Raw genomic sequence first — 21,578 nt, 5'->3', positions numbered from 1 at the left:
CCCAATTCTACCTGGGGAATAAGGAATGGCAGTGACAAATGGGACATAGGGAGCAAATTCTTATGTATTTTAGGGATCCTAAAACTAGACTGGTTTTGGTGAGGTTTGGAAAATTGGTAACTTCATGATGATCAATTTTTCCATGATCAATAGTTCTTTATTTTTTAATTTCTCTAGTGGTTAGTTAACTTCTACACTGATTCCAAAGAACCCAGAGCACTGGGCAAATAGACTGACAAGCATCCGCCTCATGGGTGAAACTTCTCAACCAGGGACAATTGTGCCCACACCTCCAAGGCCATTTGGCAATACCCACTGACATTTTGATTATCATGACCGAGGGAGGAAGGGGATGCTACTGGCATCTAAGAAGGTAGAGGCCAGAGAGGCTGCTAACCATCCTACAGTGCACAGGACAGCCCCTTCCAACAGGGAATTATCCAGCCTAAAATATCAGTAGTGCCATGGTTGGGAAACCCTGGGATAGAAGGCTTGACATTGACTAGTCGCCTCTTTGGAAGCCTTTATAAATAATTGGGGGAAAAAATTGAATTTTCTCAAAATATGTCTGAGGTTTGGTTTCAGTGATTCCAGAGCATTTCCGTGATTAGCTAAACTTGAAAAAGCGAAAGTGAATGAGAATCTCATAAAAGCAATCTGACTTAATCTTTTCACATATATAGCACTACTAGTAATTAGGAAATTCAGAGAAACATGAGAATGATAGTAAAATAGTTACTTGAATAATTGCCACATTTTCATGAAAACATATGGCACATTCTCAAGGCATGGTGTTTGATTGAGACATTTTGAAAATGCCATAAGCTTGAGGGAAAAGAAGGCATAATCATTTTATTGAAAACCATTTGAAAGCTTTCAGAATAGATACTTCTAAGGAGAATATTAGATTGCTTTTATTTTATTTGGATCATTGTAAGCACTAAAAGGAAATTAAAAGAAAACCAGGATTATAGTCATTACTCTGGGCACTGATCGAAGTATGGTCTGACTCTGTTGGCTTAAATCCCTTCACTTTTAATTGAGACAGAGGGCTTGCAAACAAGAGCACACACAGGCATTAGTTTTGAGTCATTTGTTTTAAGCAAAATTACTGTGTTTCAAAAAAGCTCAACAGAGTATTTTTTAGGGTGTAATGAAGAAATATTATTTGTAATGATATAATGGTTGGGCATGTGTTTTGTGTATATTATCGTGTATAATCTTGCTTATAGAAAAAGAAAGAAAGTGCTTTCTGGTGCCAAGTCCCAATTCTTATTCATTGGATCCAGTCATTTAGAGCTGTTATCAAAATATCTCCTTTGAAAAAGGATCCTAACTGAGGAAAAGGATCTAATAACACTGTTGAACAGCTTCTCTGTACACATTTCTCTGATCTGACAAATGCTTGACATTAAAATATTCCAAGACCAGAAGGAGAATGTATTAATATATTGTATACCATGGTTGAGTGGTAGGATGGAAGGTGAATGCTGTTTCTTCTTTCCGAGAATATGTTTATTTTTGTAAATTGAAAACATGCACATGTGTATAGGTGTATACAGATCCGTCATGAATCATATATACATATATGTGCATATGTGTCTCTCTATGGTGTGTATATGTGCATGTCTCTCTGTCCATCCATCTATCTATTTACTCTCCTATGACTCTACTATCGAAACTGTAAATTTGCCTCCTTTGGACTGGAACTCATCTTTCTCTGTCATTGCTGTGAACTCCTGAAATCCACACCTCTCCCCTTCCCTGAATATGTGGTAGAAATTCTTTGGTGTTAGGAACCAACAGCATATGACTACTTTACTTCCCGTGTGAATAGCCCTTGGATTCATTTCTCTGTTACCAGCTCATTTATAAGCTCCTGTGGGAAGGAGCCATCCTTGGCTATTTTTTTACTTCACTAGAGTGGATAACAAAGTAGTCTTAGGCACTGTGCTCAATAATTACATAGTATGGAAATAATATCTACTACTCATTATATGTTGATGTGCATAGTAGAACAGTTTTTTATCTAATACATTTGAGATTGTGGTTCATGTATGAAACTATGATAAAATACCTGTCTTTTAAATTTTTTTTATTTGAGTATAGTTGACACACAATGTTACATTAGTTTCAGGTGTGCAACATAGTGATTCAACTTCTCTGTGTGTAATGCTCTGCTCACCACAAGCGTAGCTCCCATCTGTCACCATACAGCACTATTACAATATCATTGACTATATTCCCTATGCTGTGTTTTTTATTCCCATGACTTATTCATTCCATAGCTGGAAGCCTGTACCTCCCATTCTGCTTACCCCATTTTGCCCATCCCTTCATCCCCCTTCCCTCTGGCAATCACCAGTTTGTTCTCTGTATTTATAGGTCTGATTCTGCTTTTTGTCTGTTTATTCATAAAGTATCTGTCTTAAGCAGGCATAAGACAAGCAATAATTTGAGAAAACCAAGGTGCCTGCCAGTCGTGTCTACTAAATGAAACAAAATGAAACTTCCTTTGTAGGCACAAAGTACCAAATATTTGGCAACCTGAAACTAAACCACCCACATATATTCTCGCAGTTTCGCAAATGCAATCACAACCTTTTATCTTGTCCGGCCTTAGACTCAGCTCTTAGCCAGTCTGTTTCTAACTCAGGACTTCTGGCTTATTCTTTCTGTGCTTTTCAGGCCTCTGGATGAGCTGCTGCAGAGGCTCTTTTTCCAAGTTACCCCTTATAATGTATTCATCCTCACAAGGCAAGCCCGGGTTTGACTTTTGAGTTTGATTTTCTTCTTGCTGTCTTGGACTTGGTCTCTTTTTAGAAATTTTTATCAGAAAGCTCATCTTTGTTTGGCTATTTTCTTTCAATTCAGAGCTATACAGAGATGCCGACAGGCATTAACACCCCCCAAGTACTCATTAATCCCCATATCTCTTGTTTTGCCATTTCGCCTTGCCTTCACCTGGCACAAGTTCACAAGCGTGTGATGGAAGGGCGTGCCATCGGCTGGGATTTCGCTTTGGGCAGCCTTTTAGGGCTCATCTCTTTCAAAAGCTCCTGATGGGTTCTCCTAACACTACACTTTGTATTTTTCACAGGCCTTCTGGCATCTATTTATCCAAACCACTTCTACCTCTTATTTTTTTTTTTTTCACCTCTTTCTTAAATGTACCATGAAGGTTTTGTGTGTGACATGTCCGTCAACGTACCTTTGCAAGATCTGGATTAACCTTTGCCTGTCTGTAATCAGCAGCATCCTTATGGTTTGATTGATCACCTTCTAAGGACTAGGAAAGGAAAATCTCTTTTTCTCACGCCCTCTCTATCTTTTTAAATAAATATCCTTCTGCCAAGCACATGGCAGAAATGCTTTGGTGTTAGGAACCAGGAGCATTTAATTACTTTGCTTCTAGTGTGACGCCCTTGGGTTCATTTCCTCATTACCAGTGCATGTATAAGCTCTTTGTGGAGAGGGATCAAACCAGTTTTTTCATTTTTATTTTGTTTTGCATCCCCGGAATGGATAACCATGTCTTAGTCCTCATGCAGGGCTCAATAATTATATAATAGTAAAATAATATCCGCTGCACAGGATGCTTGGGTGGTGCAGTCACTTCAGCATCCAACTCTTGGCTTCTGCTCAGGTTGTGGTCTCAGGGTCCTCAGATCAAGCCCCAGGTGGGGTTCTGCCCTCACCAGGGAGTCTGCTTAAGACTCTCCCTCTCTCCTGCTTCTCTCTGCCGCTTGCTTTCTCTCTCTCTCTCTCTCTCAAATAAATAAATAAATAAATAAATAAATAAAATCTTTAAAAAAGTATTATCTACTGCACATTATTCATATTGATGTGGACAGTGGAGAAGTTTTCTTCTAAGGCCATGTACTGAGTGAGGGGAATGAGCCCTCCGCCAGCTCGTGACAGCCCGGCTTGCCTGAGCCCTTTACCTGTGCCAACACACATGCTGGGCCTGCAGGGCATGTTTGCGCAGTTCTGGGCATGAAAACCTCTTCTAAGCTGGATGGTCCTAGGGCCAACCAGTCTTGCTTTCCCCTTTGGTCTTCAGCCGCTGTCATTCAAACTAATTGCCTGTATCCAGTTGTAATTGCATCTGGATTGGCAGAAATGGCAGCATCTAGAGAGACCACCATTGCCTGATTTGAAAACCAATAGTCGCCTGTCCTAACTCTCTTAGGAAATCATGTCTCTTCCCTTCCCTGACATCCATCTTACTTGTTTCATTCTCTCACGTCTTTCCACCTCTCCTTAGTGAGCATAAAAGCAGTCTTTTATACTCTCTCTTCTCTTCCAGAAGAGCTGCCACCTCTCTCTACCCAAGGGAGTTCTGAGTACTCTTCATATGCAGTTATTTGGAAATGTTTCTTTCGCCTGGCTCATAGCACATTAATAATATTTCACACAGAGGATCTAAAATTTATCAAAAAGGACATCTGAATAATTTGTGGTTATGTTTTTCACCCTAATTATGGTCCGTTTTCACGCTACCTTATTTCTCACTGGGGTAAATTGGAAGTCATAGAAAATATAGTAAGGATCATTTTATTTTTACTTTCCATGTCTGTATGTGTGTGTTGTGTGTGTGTGAGCACAGAATGAGACTGATTTTGAAATGATATCTTATGAAGTTGCTGTGAAGATTTTTTTAAATGCTATGTATCTAAAATTTTCCTCTTTTTGCAATATATAAAAAGGGAGGGGGGTTAGGAATTAGAACACTAAATGGGCTGATAGATTTTTGGAAATTGAACTATTTTTTTCATTCTTTCCCAAATTGAGGCTTCGAGGAGAAAAAAATGTGTTGCAGATTTTAAATCCAGAAGAAAGTTATTTCTGAAAAAAGAAAAAAGTATTTAAAACAATTACATGTAACTATGATTAAATGACGGTGATAGGAAAACAAGTGCCTATGAAGAACATTAACATTTTTTTTAAATACCTCTAAATTTAGTCATTGTTCTGTGACTATAATTCTGGCACATTTGCTTTTCCATCACAGCACATTGTTGGTTATGAAACTGTTGTCAGAACTCCCTCAGTTCATGAATATGCAGCATTTAAGGGTTTCACGTTGCACACATATAAGTTTATTTGGGCTGAAAATGTGGGGTAATCATGGGCACACTAAACTCCTATTTCCGTTCCTAATGGGCCTGAAATCAAGTCCTGGGAGCAATTGGTTTGGCTTCACTACAAGCCCCCTGTTTGGGGTTGTACCTTCCAAACCTACTCTAAAATATTTTCTCACTATAAAATGTACATACCTGGCCTGTAGCCTTGGCAGGTATTTGTATATGTGAACACCTGTGCAGACGCTACCTAGAAGGAGATATAGGACATGACTAGTGTCTCGGGAGGCTCCCTCCTGCCCCCTGAGAGGTCCCACTCTTCTGACTTCCATTACCATGAAGTTCTGCCTGACCTTGAATGTATTAGAAATGCAGTTGCACATTTCCATAACAGCTGCCCTTTGGGGACTGGTTTCTTTCACTCAGTGTATATTAGCTCATTATCTCCCATTTTGTAACAGTCTGTTCTTGTTGGGTACCACACATATTTTTTTCCCACTAGAATACTGTTTGGTTTGGGTCAATTTTTTTTATTTTCACTCTCTGACCTGTTCTGTTTTGTTACTAATTTTCCTCACATCACTGGTTGTTTTTCCTATATATTATTAATGAAAAAGGCTGCTTTCTTCAGCCATCACATGCTGCCTATGCTGGTTAAGAGTGCTCTTCCTCTCCCACTCCCCCTGCTTGTGTTTCCTCTCTCGCTGGCTGTCTCTTTCTCTGTCAAATAAATGAATAAAATCTTAGAAAAAAAAAAGAGTGCTCTTGTGAACCCCATATACCCGAACTACGTGAGGGGAGGCTTTCAACTATGTGCTTGGGAGGAACTTAGCAAGCTGCCTCTGACATCCCCATAATGTGAGTCAGACTATTCTTTACCTGCCAGTCCTGGGTGTGACTCCACCTGAAAGCATGGCCCCCACTTCTCCTGACTTCTCGCGTGTTAATGACTTTCAGTTATGATTGGATTTTGTGTCTCGTTGAGCATGTAGGCATTATATCCAGTGGATACTGCACTGAAGTTATTTGGTATGATGGGAAGTAAATGGACTTTGGAGCCATTCTGACCAGGGCCATTTCCTGACTCTCACGTACTGGTTTGGCCTTTCTTAGTGAGTTGCTTGGTCCATGCAGGCCCTAATTTTTTTGGTCTCTAAAGTGGAATGAGATCGTGTATCTCTGGGGTCACCGAAAGAGCTGAGACAGTGTGTGTAAGCTGTCTCTCCCTGTGCCTGCCACACTGGAACTTGACTGGTTCTCCCTTCCTTTCTCTCCTCTTTCCCTTGCTTCCATCTGCTGCTCTTGCTCGCCTCCCTTCTGCTCCTTCCCTTTTCCTATAACCTTTTCTGCAACATAGGGAGATGACACCATCCTTCCTCCCAGAGTCGTGCTGGGGACCTGATGATACTATTTTGTAAACCATAAAATGCTCCTCAAATAATAGTAATAAAAATATTGAGCCATGCCATTATTTCAAAAGGCAAAACAATGCATATTTGCTTCACCATCAGGAGATGATGCTGTGATGCTTTTATTATGCATCATCTTTAAAATCTGAACCCCTGCGTGCTCCTTGTTGTGTCTGTTTAGAGAAGCAAGTGTGTGGATGTGGTATGTTCTGTTGTGTATTTATCGGGAGAACTGATCGCCATTCTGAGTTGGTGACAAGGCTAGTGGAAGCCAAACAGATGTACTGGTAAATACTGTGTAACCCAGTGTAGCCGGAATTCTGTAAAGGGAGGCAGCCCTCTCTCTCAGTGTATGCTATCTTGCTGATAACGGTGAGGGCAGGCAGCGAACACATGGCCTCCTGAAAATTGCTTCTCCACTGGGTGCCACTGTACACAGATGCGTTTAGCTTTACCAAGGCTCTCTGAAGGCAGTGGATTTATTTGTTGCTTCTTAAATTGCTCTGGGCTTACACCGTTAGCTAGCTTAACCAGATAGGTCACAAACGGGAAAGTCTTCACACTGGTGAAGTTCCTGGTGTCGTAGATCTCCACTGCCCTGCCCCTTCACCTTAGGTTACTTGTTTCTTATCTATCAGAAAGGTTCTTCCTGCTAACGGCGAGCCTGAGAAGCTCACCTGAACCCAGCTATGATTCCATTGCAGGCCAGCCCTTTGTGAATCCTGATGGAACCCCTGCAATATACAACCCCCCCACCAGCCAGCAGCCCCTGCGAGGTGCGATGATAGCGCAGTCCCAGCAGCCACCGCAGCAACAGCCTTCTCCTCAGCCACAGCAGCAGGTGCAGCCACCCCAGCCACATATGGCGGGTCCACTGGTCACTCAGGTAGGAGCTGGTGGGAAGGCGGGGAGGGGAAGTGTTCCAAGACAAAGGCTGCACCACCCTCAGAGCAGCAAGTGGTGCATTAGGAAGAAGTGATATTTTTCACTGGGGCCACTTCCACCCGCTCATAAATAAAACCTGGCAGCCTGGAGCCCTTGATAGCAGGTTGATAAGATTTCATCCAGATCCTGAAGTTTGGGTAGACGTGAATGCCCCATCCAGTGATTGGCATGGTGAGCACACTGCACTAGGGAAAGTGAGTGTCAACTTTTCTCTTAGGTCTAGATGCTGTTTTCAGGCATCATGGAGGCCGTCTTGGAGACTGAACCCATAACCTCAACCAGGCCTTTGTATCCTCTTCCTCACTCGTTCCCAACACAGGCCAAGTGCTCATGTCTGCAAAGGGATAGTAGTGAATGCCTTATCAATAGGAAGAACAGAAATCAGTTCATTAGAGGTGGCCTGCCTGTTCTTCAGGAGAGGTAGAGTGGTCCTCCCATCCTAGAGCAACACATGGATATAGCCACGGAAAGCTGTGGTGTTACAAGTAGGTTGCCAGAGTGAACCTCATTTGGAATTTTTTCCCTTACTTCTCAGTCCCTGAGCAATATCTTTAGATCCAGTGGATATGACTAACAACAATGACATGAAAAGTATTGCAGTACTTTCTGAAAGCAGTGTTCACTCTGAGCAAACATGCCTCCTGCAAGGCTGGCTGGCTGTGCTCTGCATGGCATCGACTTTCCCTTGGTGGCAGGTCCCCCTCTGGAGTTCACTGAGCCAAGAGGACCTGTAGGGTGGTGTAGGTGGTGCGCTTCCGATAAGCCAGGCTTCCTGTGCGATTTCTGCCCCCAGTGCCTCCCCGTTACCTGATCAGCTTTTTCTTTCCTCCAGTCGGTGCAGGGGCTGCAGGCTTCCTCCCAGTCTGTGCAATACCCAGCGGTCTCTTTTCCTCCCCAGCATCTCCTGCCTGTGTCTCCAACGCAGCAGTTCCCCATGGTACCGTATTCCACGCGTGCGACCTTTCCCCTGGGAGAGCATGTCCACTGGTTTTATTACTTTCCTGCAGGGCTGGCTGATGCTGGGTGGGTGCCCCGGGCTGACTGTGAGAGGGCATGATTGAGTGTCTCATTCCAGAACATTGCAACCCATCTTCAAAATAATGGTTTCCATTCTGCCATCTGTCCCATGTTTGCTGCTTCTGCAATCGGGTACCCTTTTAAGAAGTAACCGGCTAAGCAGGGATTGAATGCCCTGAGAGTTAGAAGTCAGAAACAGAGACACGTGAACTCGGTGTGACGGGCTTGGTAAACAGCTTAAAGTCAGTTGAGGAGGTTGTCACTCTGTGCTACTGATGTGGGGGGTTCCCCCGCTCCCTGATTCCCCACTCTCCTTTCCTTTGCCCACAATGCACTAAGGCCTTTTGGACAACAAGAAGGAACACTGCCCCTCAGTTTCAGGTCAGGCCAGTGAAAAATGCTCCCCAATATCTGATGACACCATGGTTGGCTCCATCTTTGCACCAGCCATGGGTGGTGGTGAATACAGCCCCTTCTGCCTCTGTCCAGAAGGCAGAGACTGTGGTTACTTCTGGGAAGCCCCGCTGACCCTTCAGGACAGTACACCAAGCCCTCCTTGACTCAGCGTCATCCTGAGGAGCTCGAACCCTTAGTGAAAAAATGATTTGTTTGCATTGAAAGAGGGAGATTTGGTCAAATTGTTTACCATCTCTGATCCTCCAGATGGTTAAAATCTGTTTTCCCTTGTTATGTTCTCTTGTTGCTCTGGACAGAGAATTCCTTTCTGTTATTGTTAACAGTTTGCGTGCCCTCCCTTGCCCACAGTGACGAGCATGGGGCCAGAGTCTGCCTCTGTGTGCCTCTCCCATTACTAGGCTGCTCTTGCTAATTTCCTGTTTGTTTCTGTGCAGAGAGACGATGTGGCAACACAGTTCACCCAGATGAGCCTGAGCCGGCAATCCTCGGGGGAGACTCCTGAGCCCCCATCTGGTCCTGTCTACCCGCCGTCCCTCATGGCACAGCCAACCCAGCAGCCGAGCTACGTCATTGCCTCTACAGGCCAGCAGCTCCCCACAGGGGGGTTCTCAGGCTCTGGGCCTCCCATCGCCCAGCAAGTCCTCCAGGCCCCTCCCTCACCACAGGGATTTGTGCAACAGCCTCCACCTACACAGGTCAGTGTGGTTTTCTCTCACACCTGTGACCTATAGGTTGTTCATTGGGTATTTTGACATCCTCATTTCCATGTGGAATATCACCGGGTCAACCTGTGTGGCTCTTTCTGGTCCATACTGATATTCCCCACCTACAGAACCTGAGCTGTCCTATTCAGCAGTCGTGCAAAGCTGTGGGGCTCAGAAAGTACTTTTAATGAAACTGACCCAACTTCCCATGATACGATGAGGGAGTGGCCCACTTTCCAGGCTGCGGGTACCGGAGCGACAGGAAAGCCTTCCCTCCCGTGCAATGTCTGCTCACTGGACTGCCTAGGAAGGGAAAGTAGGAAGGAAGAAGAGAGCCTGCTTCTGGGGGACTTTCCACTCTCCCCTGATGCTGCTCTGGAAATGTGTTCTTTCCTTAAGCATTTTCTGGAGCGAACCTGGTGCTTCAGGCAGGAGCTCCTCTATGAATATAAAGGAGGAGGCTGAAGTGGACATACACTGTCCTTTCCTCTCCCTGGGGGGAATCAGAGCTCCTGCGTGCTCTCACAGGTAGTCATTAATCATATTTAATTGACTTGAGCATGTAAGACACCACAGATCACTGATTTTTACTGTCTTCTCAAAGACTGATTATCTGTTCCTGTTCACCACCAAACATCTCTGGTGCTCTCCTGGGCATCCCTTGCAGAATATTGCAAGTGATTACTGTCAAGATGTGAAATGCATGAAGGCATTTTCTGGTCCATTTTCAAGGCACACATATCCCAAGCAAATTCCATCCTAATTAAGAAATATTGCATTGGATGAGCTCTTTAAAGTACGGTGTCACCTTTGTATTATTTGTTTCACTGCCTTAACATCTCGAATAAATTATTTTCTTTTCAAGCCATGCAAAACCCTTCACCATGAGATGATTTTCATTCAGTCGTTCATTTTATTTTGAATGACTAATTAATTGTTCATCTTCAGTTGGCTTTTCTGTAGTATCTCTTCACCAGTAGGATTTAAGGAGATGTGAAAAAATAATTTCAAGTTACAGGAAAAAGGGTCTCATTAATATATTAATTATTTTAGTAACAAATTAAATACTGGGAAAATAGTGTAGCTCTTTTATTCTAAACAGCATCTAAGTGTTCCTGCCCGTTTCTGCTATCAAGGAGAAGAGTTGTCAGAATATTTAATTGAAGAATTTTTTGAAAGACTTAAAAAAAAAAGTCTTCCTTGGTAAATGAATTTCAATATTAGTACGCTGCAGGAGCAAAGACAACTCAGAACCCCTGATGTGTCTGCAACAGAAAAGCTTTCATCCCTTCTTCAAAAGACTTAGAAATAGAAAGGGAGGGGAGCAGAAAACAAAACAAAACAAAATAGATGTTCATAGTTCATGGTCAGTCTGGACATGCATGAACTTCTTAGGTATAAGACATAACCCATTGCGAGTTTCAATTTAGTAAACATTTTACAGCTTGATTACTCAACTGTGGAACAATGAAAAGAACTCGAGGTACAGTCCATGGGCATATGGAAATACATGAAATGTATGCAGAAAGTGAACCTATGTAATAACTTTGAAGTTAGTTTCGTCTGCCATCATGTATGCCTTCTGAACACCCCCTGGAAGGTGAAGAAAGAAACACATGGACAAGCCAAAGAGGAACTTGAAGGTGGTGGGAGAAGAGATTTTTTAATATGGTTTCTTCTTTTTTCTCATTTATTTCTTTCCTTTCCTAACCTACTCATATTTTGGTTCTCTGTGTTTTAAAATATATATAGTAGTTGAAAATATACATTTTCTCCTCTTGGGAGCTATCCTTACTCTTTTCTCCCTTCCAACCTTGCTTTTGGGTCCTTTGATGATTCCTCCTAGCTCCACTCAGCACCTTCCTCCATGGGCAGGATGAAGATGAGCCAGGTGCCCATGTCCCCTTTGCCCCATATGACTGGGAGCTGTAACTGCTAAGCACTGGCCAATGCTCTGCCCAGGAGAGGTACTGGATGGAGATGACCAAAGCTCCAGCACAGCCTGTCAGGGTATCAAAAAAGGGAGGGTGGGAGAAAAAAACTAGAACAAAACAGGACAACTGAGTACTAAAAATTGAGGCTCTCCTTTAAGAGGTATATAATCTCTTTTGGATGAAAGTATATGTCATCCAAACCATTAGTGCTCATCAGGAAATTTTCAAGGGTTTGAACTCTGTCCCTCATCCCTGAAGGTATTTTCATGTTTTATATTGAATGTGAGAGAAGAGACAGACCAAGGATTGGGTAACATATTTATGAGCTTCCATTGAATCAAGTCACAGATTTTCCTAAAGGAACAAATTGCTATTCTTCCTAAAGGACATAGAAATATAAGGCTCATGAATAAATTACATAATAGTTGTTCTTCTTCTTAATTTTAGGAAGCATCTGATGTATAATGGTAGTAATCTTTGATAGCATCGTGATTTGCCAGAGCGTAACTAAAACCTGTTATTACTCTAGGATTCTTTGGGTTTTTATTGTTATAAATTGCCTTACAAAGAAAGGGAGAAACAGGGAGAAAGAAATCACTATAAGCAAAATGTACAATCAGAGTTAGTTGCCAAATACTGGCCCGTGTTCCCTTGAGACTTGTTCAGTCTCTTACCCTTGGATATCCGTATTGCCAGACAGAATTAGAATTCATAACAATTCTGGGGGATTACAGAACCACAGCTCAACACACTCCAAGTTATCTTTTGTTCCAATGTGATGCTAAGGCAGGAAAACATGATACATGTGTTTCAATAGCAAGATTGAAATTAAAAAAAAAAGTGTTTCCTCTTTGACATGATCAGATCAGAAAATAAAATAATCATTAAAATCACTGTTCTCAAATATAGGTGGATTGTAATTTTATTCTGTGTATGTGATACTTACTTGTAGACTGTGTCCTTGAATACCTCTGTTTACACTTTCAAGAAGATGATAGAAGAATGGTCAGAAGCCTGGAGATGAGAAAACATTCAAGATTAGTAAGAGAGCGCCTTAATATAAATGAACTGAGGCAAGGAAGACTTTCCAAGAGGCATTTGGTTGCAATCTCATTGGAAGTAATTAGAATATTTTTAGCCATTCCCAGTCATTAGAAAGTGACAGTAGGTAACATAAACATTATTTTAAACATATTTCCTTTTTTAGATTGAACATAAATTCTTTTGGATACTGGCTCTGTGCCAATTGCTTTGCCAAGTGATTTAATAGATTTGACTGTATTTTGTAATTCCAAACCCTGTTTTCCATTAGAAAAACAATTCAAGTTAGATAACTGTTTGTTGTTGTAGATGACTGTTTCATTCCCCCCCTTTTTTAAAAGGTTTTATTTATTTATTTATTTATTTATTTATTTATTTATTTATTTATTTATGTGAGAGAGAGAGAGAGAGAGTGAGTGAGCAACAGAGAGAGAGCACAAGCCAGTGGGGGTGAGGCAGAGGGAGAAGCAGATGCCTCACTGAGCAAGGAGCCCGATGCAGGACTCAATCCCAGGCCCCTGGGATCATGACCTGAGCCGAAGTCAGAAGCTTAACTGACTGAGTCACCCAAGCACCGCTGTTTCATTCACTCTTGTTTCATTTTGAAAACACAGAATCCAGTGTTTTAAGACAACAACTACTGTATTGTTCACGACTAGGTCAGCAGCTAGAGCAGGACTCAGCAGGGATGGTTCAGCTCTGCTTCATGCGCTAATGGCTTGGGCAGCTTGCCTTGGTCTGGAACATCCAAGATGGCCTGGCTCCCGTGCCTAGAACATCGGCATAGCCTGTCCACTGGGGTGCCTGTCTTCTCCACATGGCCTCTTTCTCTAGCAGGATGGCCTGGACTTCTTTTCCTGGCAGCTCAGTGCTCCTCCTGTGTGAGCATAAGTGCAAGTCTTCTTAAGGACCTGGCTTGGAAGTCTCAGGAGTTGCCATTTCTGCCTCACGGCCTTGGTCAAAGCGAGTCACAGAGCCAGCCCAGATTCAGGGACCTGGGGAGCAGATTGCACATCTTCACGAGAAGAGCAGCACGCACGCACGCATAGGCCAGGGTGATGTGTTTGGTGGCCATCTTCACAGTCTACTACGATCGTAGTACGTCATAAGGTGACCATGCAGTGTATGTTAAAAATGTTACTCCTATACATTTCTCATTCCCTTTCTTCCCGTTCTTCTCTTTCTTCCACAGATGTCCGTGTATTACTACCCATCTGGTCAGTACCCTACCTCAAGCACGCAGCAGTACCGGCCCCTGGCCTCCGTTCAGTACAGTGCTCAGAGGGGCCAGCAGATGCCACAGGCAGCACAGCAAGCAGGTACTTGGAGTCTGTTTTCCATGCCCTCCTCTAACCCACTGATTTTTGCATGTAAATCTCTCAGCTGTCCTCTTTGGATGAGTATCCAAGCTTGGCAATTTAATCGCCTCATTTCCCTTACCCAGACAAGATAACGGAGCACTGGATTAACTCTGTATGGAAAAGTAACAGGTACAAGAAGGTGAAGTCCACGTCACTCCAGCACCCCAGACATGCATGCTAAATACAGTCTCCATAAATTATTTTTGGATCTTCTTAATTTCTTTTAAAGCAGAGTGCCAACCACATCCTTATCTTCCTAGTTCATACCGTTTCCTTTTCTATTTCCTTTTTTTTTTTTTTTTTCGGTTTTCAACCTGAGGAAAATCCCTCCCTTGTTCCTAAGGCTAGGGGATCAAATTAGGTTGTTTCCGTACCATCCTAAAAAGTACTGTCTTTAGAAGAAGGCCCCCGACACTGCAGCCCGTGTCCCCGGTGGAACTTTGACTCCATGGCTCACTGTCTCGAGGGCCACACGCCTCCCGCCCAGAGCTTGGCAGCCACTGTGCAGTGGGAAGGGGGGCCGATACACTGTACGAGAGTGAGTAGCAGGTCTCACAGTGAACCGGTCTCTTTCCCTACTGTGTCACACTCCTAATGGCATGCCAGTGCCCCGAGAGCAGCAGGAACCCAGCAGGGCCGAGTGACTTGTGCTAGTGAGAGGCTTGTGTCCTTCCTGCTGACCACTCTGCAGGGGAAACTGCTCCTTGCCATGCTGAAGACCGCCTGACTGGGGGACCCTGCCTTCCGTAAGTAGGTTGAGTGCTACAGCACGTGCTCCCACTGCCTCCTGAATGGCTGCGCTGCCATCGGATCTATGCTGATGATATGTCTATGCGTATGTGATATGTACATATATGTGTGGTATATATGGGAGATGTACAATTTTTATAAGCCAACGAAAAGCACAGGCCTTGCCAAGCGTTCACACCAAGAATAGACACCCTAAGAATAGGATGCGGACACGACTAGCATCATGTCAGATTGGAGAAGTGATTCAATTCCTCTGTATTGCAGATACGTATACAGTCTTCGGTTCATCTCATGGCCTGTTTAAAGTCTGTAGGAGAAGAATTAGAGAAATGTATAGTTGCCAGCCAGACTTTTTTTTTTTGTTTCAACACTGTAATAGTTTGGGGGAAAATACACTTTGACCTCTGAATTAACTTTACATTTTTAGAGCAATAAGAACACAAAAGTGTTTATTTTTTATTATTATTTAAAGATTTTATTTGAGAGCGAGAGAGCAAGAGCACAGAGGGAGAGGGAGAAGCAGACTCCCTGTTGAGCAGAGAGCCCAATGCGGGGCTCAATCCCAGGACCCTGGGGTCATGACCTGAGTCAAAGGCAGACGCTGAACCGACTGAGCCACCCAGGCACCCCAAACACAGAAGGGTTTAAAATGATCAGTTATTTTAAGAAAAGAGTTTGGTAATATTTTCTCTGATTGTTGGAAAATGTTATTATCTCTATCGCTTGGTGGTAACTATGCTATCAATTTAGATATATACTATAGTAATGTGCTGCTTGCATTCCTCCTGCTAATGTTTGTCAGAGAGTTAATTTATCATCTTCTAGCTACTGGTCCAGAGGCCACTGTGAAGTTTTCCTTTTGGGTACCAATGCCTATAGAAGAAAGATGCAGATATCTAATGATAATGAGTGACCAAATTTTAGTTTACTGCTGTTATTTGACAGTTTCCTGAAGAGATATGTCAGGCTTGTGTTATAGTTCCTACACAGGCATGGGGTTACAAACATTCTAGAACCTACTGAACCTGAAGACTCCGGGTCTGTGGGGGGGGGGGGGCTGAGACAGTTGGATGAATATGTTCACTGGGCAACAGAAGTAGATTTAGGACAAGCCTCAGGCTCTCCCTGACCCTTCTCCACCGTCTTTATTGGTGAGTGTCAATATTAGCAAGAACATTGTGACTTTTTTAAATCTTTTTTAAAACATTGTGGGAGAATTTAGGGATGCAGAACCTCCCCCCATCTCACAGAGATCAAACTGGCCCCAACTACATTCTATGGCAGCCTGGAGACATTGACTCCTCCCACATTCCATGGAAATGCCACCTCCAAGGCGAGATAATGACACTGTGATTAGAAAGGTGCATTTTAAAGTAGTATCATATCCAAAATAGAAGTGCTTCAAGTGTCAGGGAGGTGAGTGGAACTAAGGTAGTCTGTGGGGACCAGGAAGATGAGAAAAAGGAAATGATGTGTGAATGGTAACCTCCCGGAAGAGACAGTGTCGACATACATGTGAGACCTTTGAGTTCCTAGCTTTTGAGACCATCACGTCTGATATGAGCTGAAAATCTCAATGCAGTTTCCACCATGGTGTTGTATTTACTGAAGGTTTGGGAAGACAGACACTGTCGCCTGACATCACGAAGAATCATCTCTGCTAACAAAATCCCAGTCATCTAGCTCATGCAATGCAACTGCAGTGACAGTACGTGACTATAGCTAGGAGGCCATTTGCTTAGTTTAGTGATACTAACAGAGACTTATTTGGGAAGCCACATTTCCTGGAGGCGCTGGAAGATAGGCCCTCTGTCTCTTGTAAAGCGACCTGGGGACCGGGGTTGGGCTGGCACTAACCCCCCCCCCCGTGACTCCCTGACTCTCTGGGACCTGACCCTCTCCCACCTTCATCTGATACCGCCTTGGCCTGTGTCACAGCAAACTCCACATCACAGGGTTAGGCATTCATGTGGAGCAAATTTATCTCCGTTATAACTAAATGAGAGTTTAATCCCAATTTGCTTCTTGGCACGGTTTTTAGTCTTTATTTAATGGCAGTGAAAAGTATTTCTTCTTTGTCCTACATTCTTGACCAAATTGAAACCTCTGTAAGTCACGACATCTTTCAGAGGCCTTAAAACTACACACAGTGGATTTTTATAAAGGAAATCAGATATTCTACAAGTGACCAAATAGGCCCCTTGAGTTACTTTGAGGCCCAACAGGGGGACATAAATTCTTCCTCCTGGTGATTTTGTACTCTTTACACTACCAACCTGTGATGGAGGTGCTAAGTCTCTGGAAGAAGGAGCCTACACGGGTGGGGATTATAAACAAGGGTCATTAATTTGGAGAAATTAAGCGGCAGATTTGAACAGTGATATTTGGATTTTGTAGCTACATATACAAGGGAAATAAAAACCATTAATACAGAAGTGTCTCTAATGGAAAAAAAAATATGTTGTCAATTTAACATTATCAGGTACTCCCAACAGTGAAGGTAGTTAATTTTTTTTATGAGGCAGTTGTTGATGACCTGAAGATGCATAGAAAGGCAGTTGCCAGGTTCGAGCTCTGAAAGACTTGGAAGTGAGGGTGTCCTACCTGAGAACAGCTTCTTCCCAGGGGTCAAATACTGAAATGCAGTTCTGATGAGCAAGCCTTTCATTTCACAATGTTGTAGGCTTACTTAGTAGTCAGTTACCATATTGCATTTCATTAATACCTATGTTGCTATGATTTTATTCTGGTTTAAAAACTTTTTGTTTTGTTTTGTTTTTAAAGATTTTATTTATTTGAGAGAGAGAGAGAGCATGAGCAGGACAGAGGGAGAGGGAGAAGCAGGATCCCCACTGAGCAGGGAGCCTGAAGTGGGGCTCGATCCTAAGACCCTGGGATCATGACCTGAGCTGAAGGCAGACGCTTAACTGACTGAGCCACCCAGGCGCTCCTAAAAACATTTTTCAGGCCATAAACATGTTAGTAGTAATTATAGCCACCATTAGTTAGGTCTCTACGTGGCTAGTTGCTATGTTAAGTACTTACAAACACTGCATTGTTTAACCCCCACCACAAATTCACAAGGGAAATAGTAGCTGTGAGCACCCTTGTTCAGAAATAAATTCCCCGGGGTCCCAGGGTTGATCAGATCAGGAGGAGCACCCAGGCTTGCCTGGTTTTAAACCTGCGCATTAACCCCTTGATCATAATCACATAAACCTAGTTACTAGTGTTGCTTTTATTTACTGTCATGGGTGATCATAGAGAAACGGGCACGTTGGAACTAAACTGGCAGGCCCGTGTTACAGAGGCAGATAGCGTTTAATTAATGATCCAGCTACACAGGTTGACTAATTGCAGAACAAATGGGGGACTCTCGACTTTGGCTCCAGACCCACCACAGGCTTTCATATTCCTTTGTGGTGCTGGTCACTAACAGCAGATGACAGAGCACAGCTGAGATATTTATGTGCAGATCACATTTTGAAAAGAGGGGCAAAAAAAAAGAATTTGTCTTGAATCTTGTCTCCAACTCCAAAGTCCCTTTTCAGTTTGACTAAAAAAGAAATATATGTAGCTTCTTTCTCCACTTTCCACAATCTTGCATATGTTCTAAAAGCCACAAAAATGGGCTTGTAAAGTCCTATCCACTTTCATAAGTGGGCATGTGGGGATGAATAAATCCTGGTTTTGGTATCAGAATAATAATGGCCTCATAAAATGAATTGGGGAGTGTTTCCTCTTCTTCTGTTTTTTGGAAGGAATTGTGTAAAATGGTGATGAATCTTCCTTAAATGGTTGATAGAATCCTCCAGTGACCCTGTCTGGGCCTGGGGATTTTCAGAAGCATTATTTTTTACTTTTTATGTGAATATAATTACTAGAGCCTTTAATTATGAAATTGTTATGTTACGAGAATATTCAGATGATCTGTCTTTGCTGAGTTTTAGTCCTTTGTGGTCATTGAGGAATCGGCTCGTTTCTTCTAAGTTGTTGGATTTATGAGTGAAAAGTTATTACTGGTATTTCTCTATTCTCCTTTGAATGGCTGCAGGATATGTTGGGATATCCTGTTTTTCCTTACTGTTGGTGATTTTTAAAATCTCCCTTCTTAGGTTGGTAAGTCTTGCTAGATTTATCAATTTTATTGATCTTTTCAAAGAACTACCACTTCATCTCATTGATTTTCTCTATTGTTTTATTGTTTTGATTTCATTGATTTCTGTTTTTTTCTTTTTTCTTTTCTTCCGTCCGCACACATAAGCTTTTTTTTGTTCTACTTGATGTAGTTTCTTGAGGTAGGAAGTGAGATTATTGATTTAGGACTTTTTCTCTTTTCTAACGCGGGCATACTTAGTGCCACAGGTTTCCTTCATAGCCCTGCTTTAACAACACGCCACATATTTTTATGTGCTTTATTTCCATTTTTATTAATTTGTATGTGTTTTTAAATTTTCTGTGAGATTTCCTCCATGATCTATAGATTATTTAGAGGTGTTTTGTTTAATACCCAAGTGTTTGGTGGTTTTCCTGTTGTATTTCTGTCACTGACTCTAGACTGATTCCATTACAGTCAAAGAACATACTCTGTATGATTTCAACTCTTAGAAGATTGTTGAGGTTGGTTTTATGGACCAGGTTTGGTCTAACTTGCTGAATGCTCCATAAGCTCTTGAAAACAATTGGGTACTCTGCTGTTGTTTGGTAGAATGTTCTAGACATACCGATTAAAATCTTGCCAGGTTATTTTGTTGTTCAGGTCTTCTGTATTTTTGCTGATTTTCGGCTTACTAGTTCTATCCGTGGCTGAGAGGTGATATTCACAACTCCAATTACAAGACTTCCTATAGTCCTGACATGAATCTTAAGGCAGAGGTTACCCTCAGTTTCCCTGAAGTCCAAGGATGCAGGGGAGACTTTGAAGTTATTCAAAGCATGTTATCATTTGTTGTTGTTGGGATTTTTTCCTCAAATAATTAAGACATGTTTGATTCCCTAAAAAAAGTTAGAAACATTCCATAAAAATAGTTTGGAATGTAAGGCCTTGTGACCAATGACATTTGGGTAAGCTGTTCCCAGACACTGTCACCTACATCCCTCACTTGCCAGGCTTCCAGCACTTTGCTTAATGCCAATGATACTACTTGAGGTTTAGGTAGAAGAATAATGTAGATTACTGTTTCCATCAGGCGGTCCAACAGTGCTGCTTTTCTAGTAGATCAGGAGAGCCCGGATTCTTAATGCCATGACAATAGAGCAATAGAAAAATAGAATGGAGGCAGAGCAGAGCAGGAAAGGGAGAATCACACTACTTGAGGGAACCCTTCATTCGGTTAGTTCATAACTGCAGCAAATCCTTTGGTGTAGATTCTGAAAACTCTGGAGATGCCGCTTACCTCTGCTTTTTAAATCCCTTTCCTGCCCCACTTCCCCACTCCCAACCATCTGCTGAATGCTTCATTTTGGGTAAAAACCAGTTTCATAGAGCAATTTCTGTGAAAATGTTTTACTTTTCAAATTATAGTTCAGAAGGAAACCATGAAAAAGAAATCTTAAATAATGCATCATACTGCAAAAGCCCATGCAGCTTTTGTGGGGCTTCCTAAAGCCTATTTAATTTACTTCGGCTCCAGTCCTGTCAGGGCTCTGATTTGGGAAATGACGAGCCAACCCTCCTGGCAAAGAGCTGGAATCCTTGCAGGAGACAGTGACAGAGGTCTTCAAAATGGTTTGAGCTGCTTGACTCACTCTTTCACTTATATTTAACATAATTCTTACCTGGACTCTCTCTTACAATCTGCTGAACAGCCATCATGAGGTATGAATAGTAGAGACAGAATTTATATGCTCCGTTTGGTTAAATGAGGAAACTGAGGAAGGCCAGCCTCCTGCCCGGTGTGGCGTCTTTCTTGTCAGAGCCAGAAAGGGGGCTTCTAGCACCTCGGTCTTTACAGATTCAGTGACAAATGTGGGTTTCAGAAACCCAGCAGGCTGACTCAGTGTGACTAAGTCTGACTTGTGAGTCTCTGCCCTTGGATATTTGAACTTAGGGCCATGTGCAGGTTATAAGGAGATAAGGAGGGCATGCAAACAAGAGTAAAATACTATCCAGAAAACTTAGGAGATGTGTTATCACTCCTCCCCCTTCCTAAGACAAATGGGCGCTTCCTCCCCTTAGAGTATCATCTTTCTCTGTCTTGTTAGAGAAGACAGAAACAAGCCTTGCAACGGGCCTCCTTTGTCCAGTTGATCAGAGAGAAGAAGAATGATGAATGCAGATAAAGAACTTTGCAATGAATTCAAAATATATGTAAATAAAGAGCATACAGAACACCGAGGGAAGAGAAAACCAGGTCAGGGAATGTAGATCCTGTTTGTTTTATTTTGCTAACTGATGATAGGATAACAGCATAATCCAGGAATCTTTAGGACATAGATTACATTGATTCAAATCTCCATTCCACATATGCAGAAAACCTTTTGTGTGTAGGGAGTTAGTTCTTCACTGAAGACCTGTAGAGTTGGAGGGTTCAGCCTGTCGGAAATACTAGCTATATGACGGGCCATTGGATTTTTCCAAGCCCCTCTGGATTCCTGAGAAGAGCTTGTAAATGCCATTCTCAGCCCCTCCCATGTTGTGGGTGTTTGAGGGAGGGTTACTGTAGCCAGTGCTCCCTAAACTTTAATGAGCATGTATACCTTGATCAAATGCGTATTTTGACACAGTAGTTCCAGGGTGAGTCCTGAGATTCCGCATTTCGAGCACACTCCCAGGGGATGCCGATGCTAAGGGTCTGCCATCTGGAGAGCAATGTCACAGAGAGCAGATTTGTAATCACGGCTGGCCTGTGTGTAAGCTGTTGCAAAGGGAAAGAACCTACCTAAATTCACTCTTTGATTTGACATTGCTTATATT

General features: G+C 42.6%; 1 protein-coding gene across 46 annotated transcripts in view; it reads left to right on the top strand.

Annotated features, from left to right (window-relative positions):
* ARPP21 (cAMP regulated phosphoprotein 21) overlaps positions 1-21,578 on the top strand; it is a 151,737-nt gene that overhangs the window by 88,547 nt on the left and 41,612 nt on the right. For 31 of the 46 annotated variants that reach the window (XM_048216183.2, XM_048216182.2, XM_044383262.3 and 28 more), the window contains 4 exons: positions 7,198-7,379; positions 8,271-8,375; positions 9,307-9,567; positions 13,744-13,870. In XM_048216183.2, the coding sequence (XP_048072140.1) occupies positions 7,198-7,379; positions 8,271-8,375; positions 9,307-9,567; positions 13,744-13,870 (675 nt within the window). The remainder of the gene's footprint in view (positions 1-7,197; positions 7,380-8,270; positions 8,376-9,306; positions 9,568-13,743; positions 13,871-21,578) is intronic. The other 15 variants (XM_048216190.2, XM_048216186.2, XM_048216187.2 and 12 more) reach the window with 2 other exon arrangements.

This window comes from Ursus arctos, unplaced genomic scaffold (assembly GCF_023065955.2).
Source record: "Ursus arctos isolate Adak ecotype North America unplaced genomic scaffold, UrsArc2.0 scaffold_20, whole genome shotgun sequence".
NCBI classification, from domain to species: Eukaryota; Metazoa; Chordata; class Mammalia; order Carnivora; family Ursidae; genus Ursus; species Ursus arctos.
Note: the sequence above shows the minus strand (reverse complement) of the source record. Positions and strands in the feature narration are given on the sequence as shown.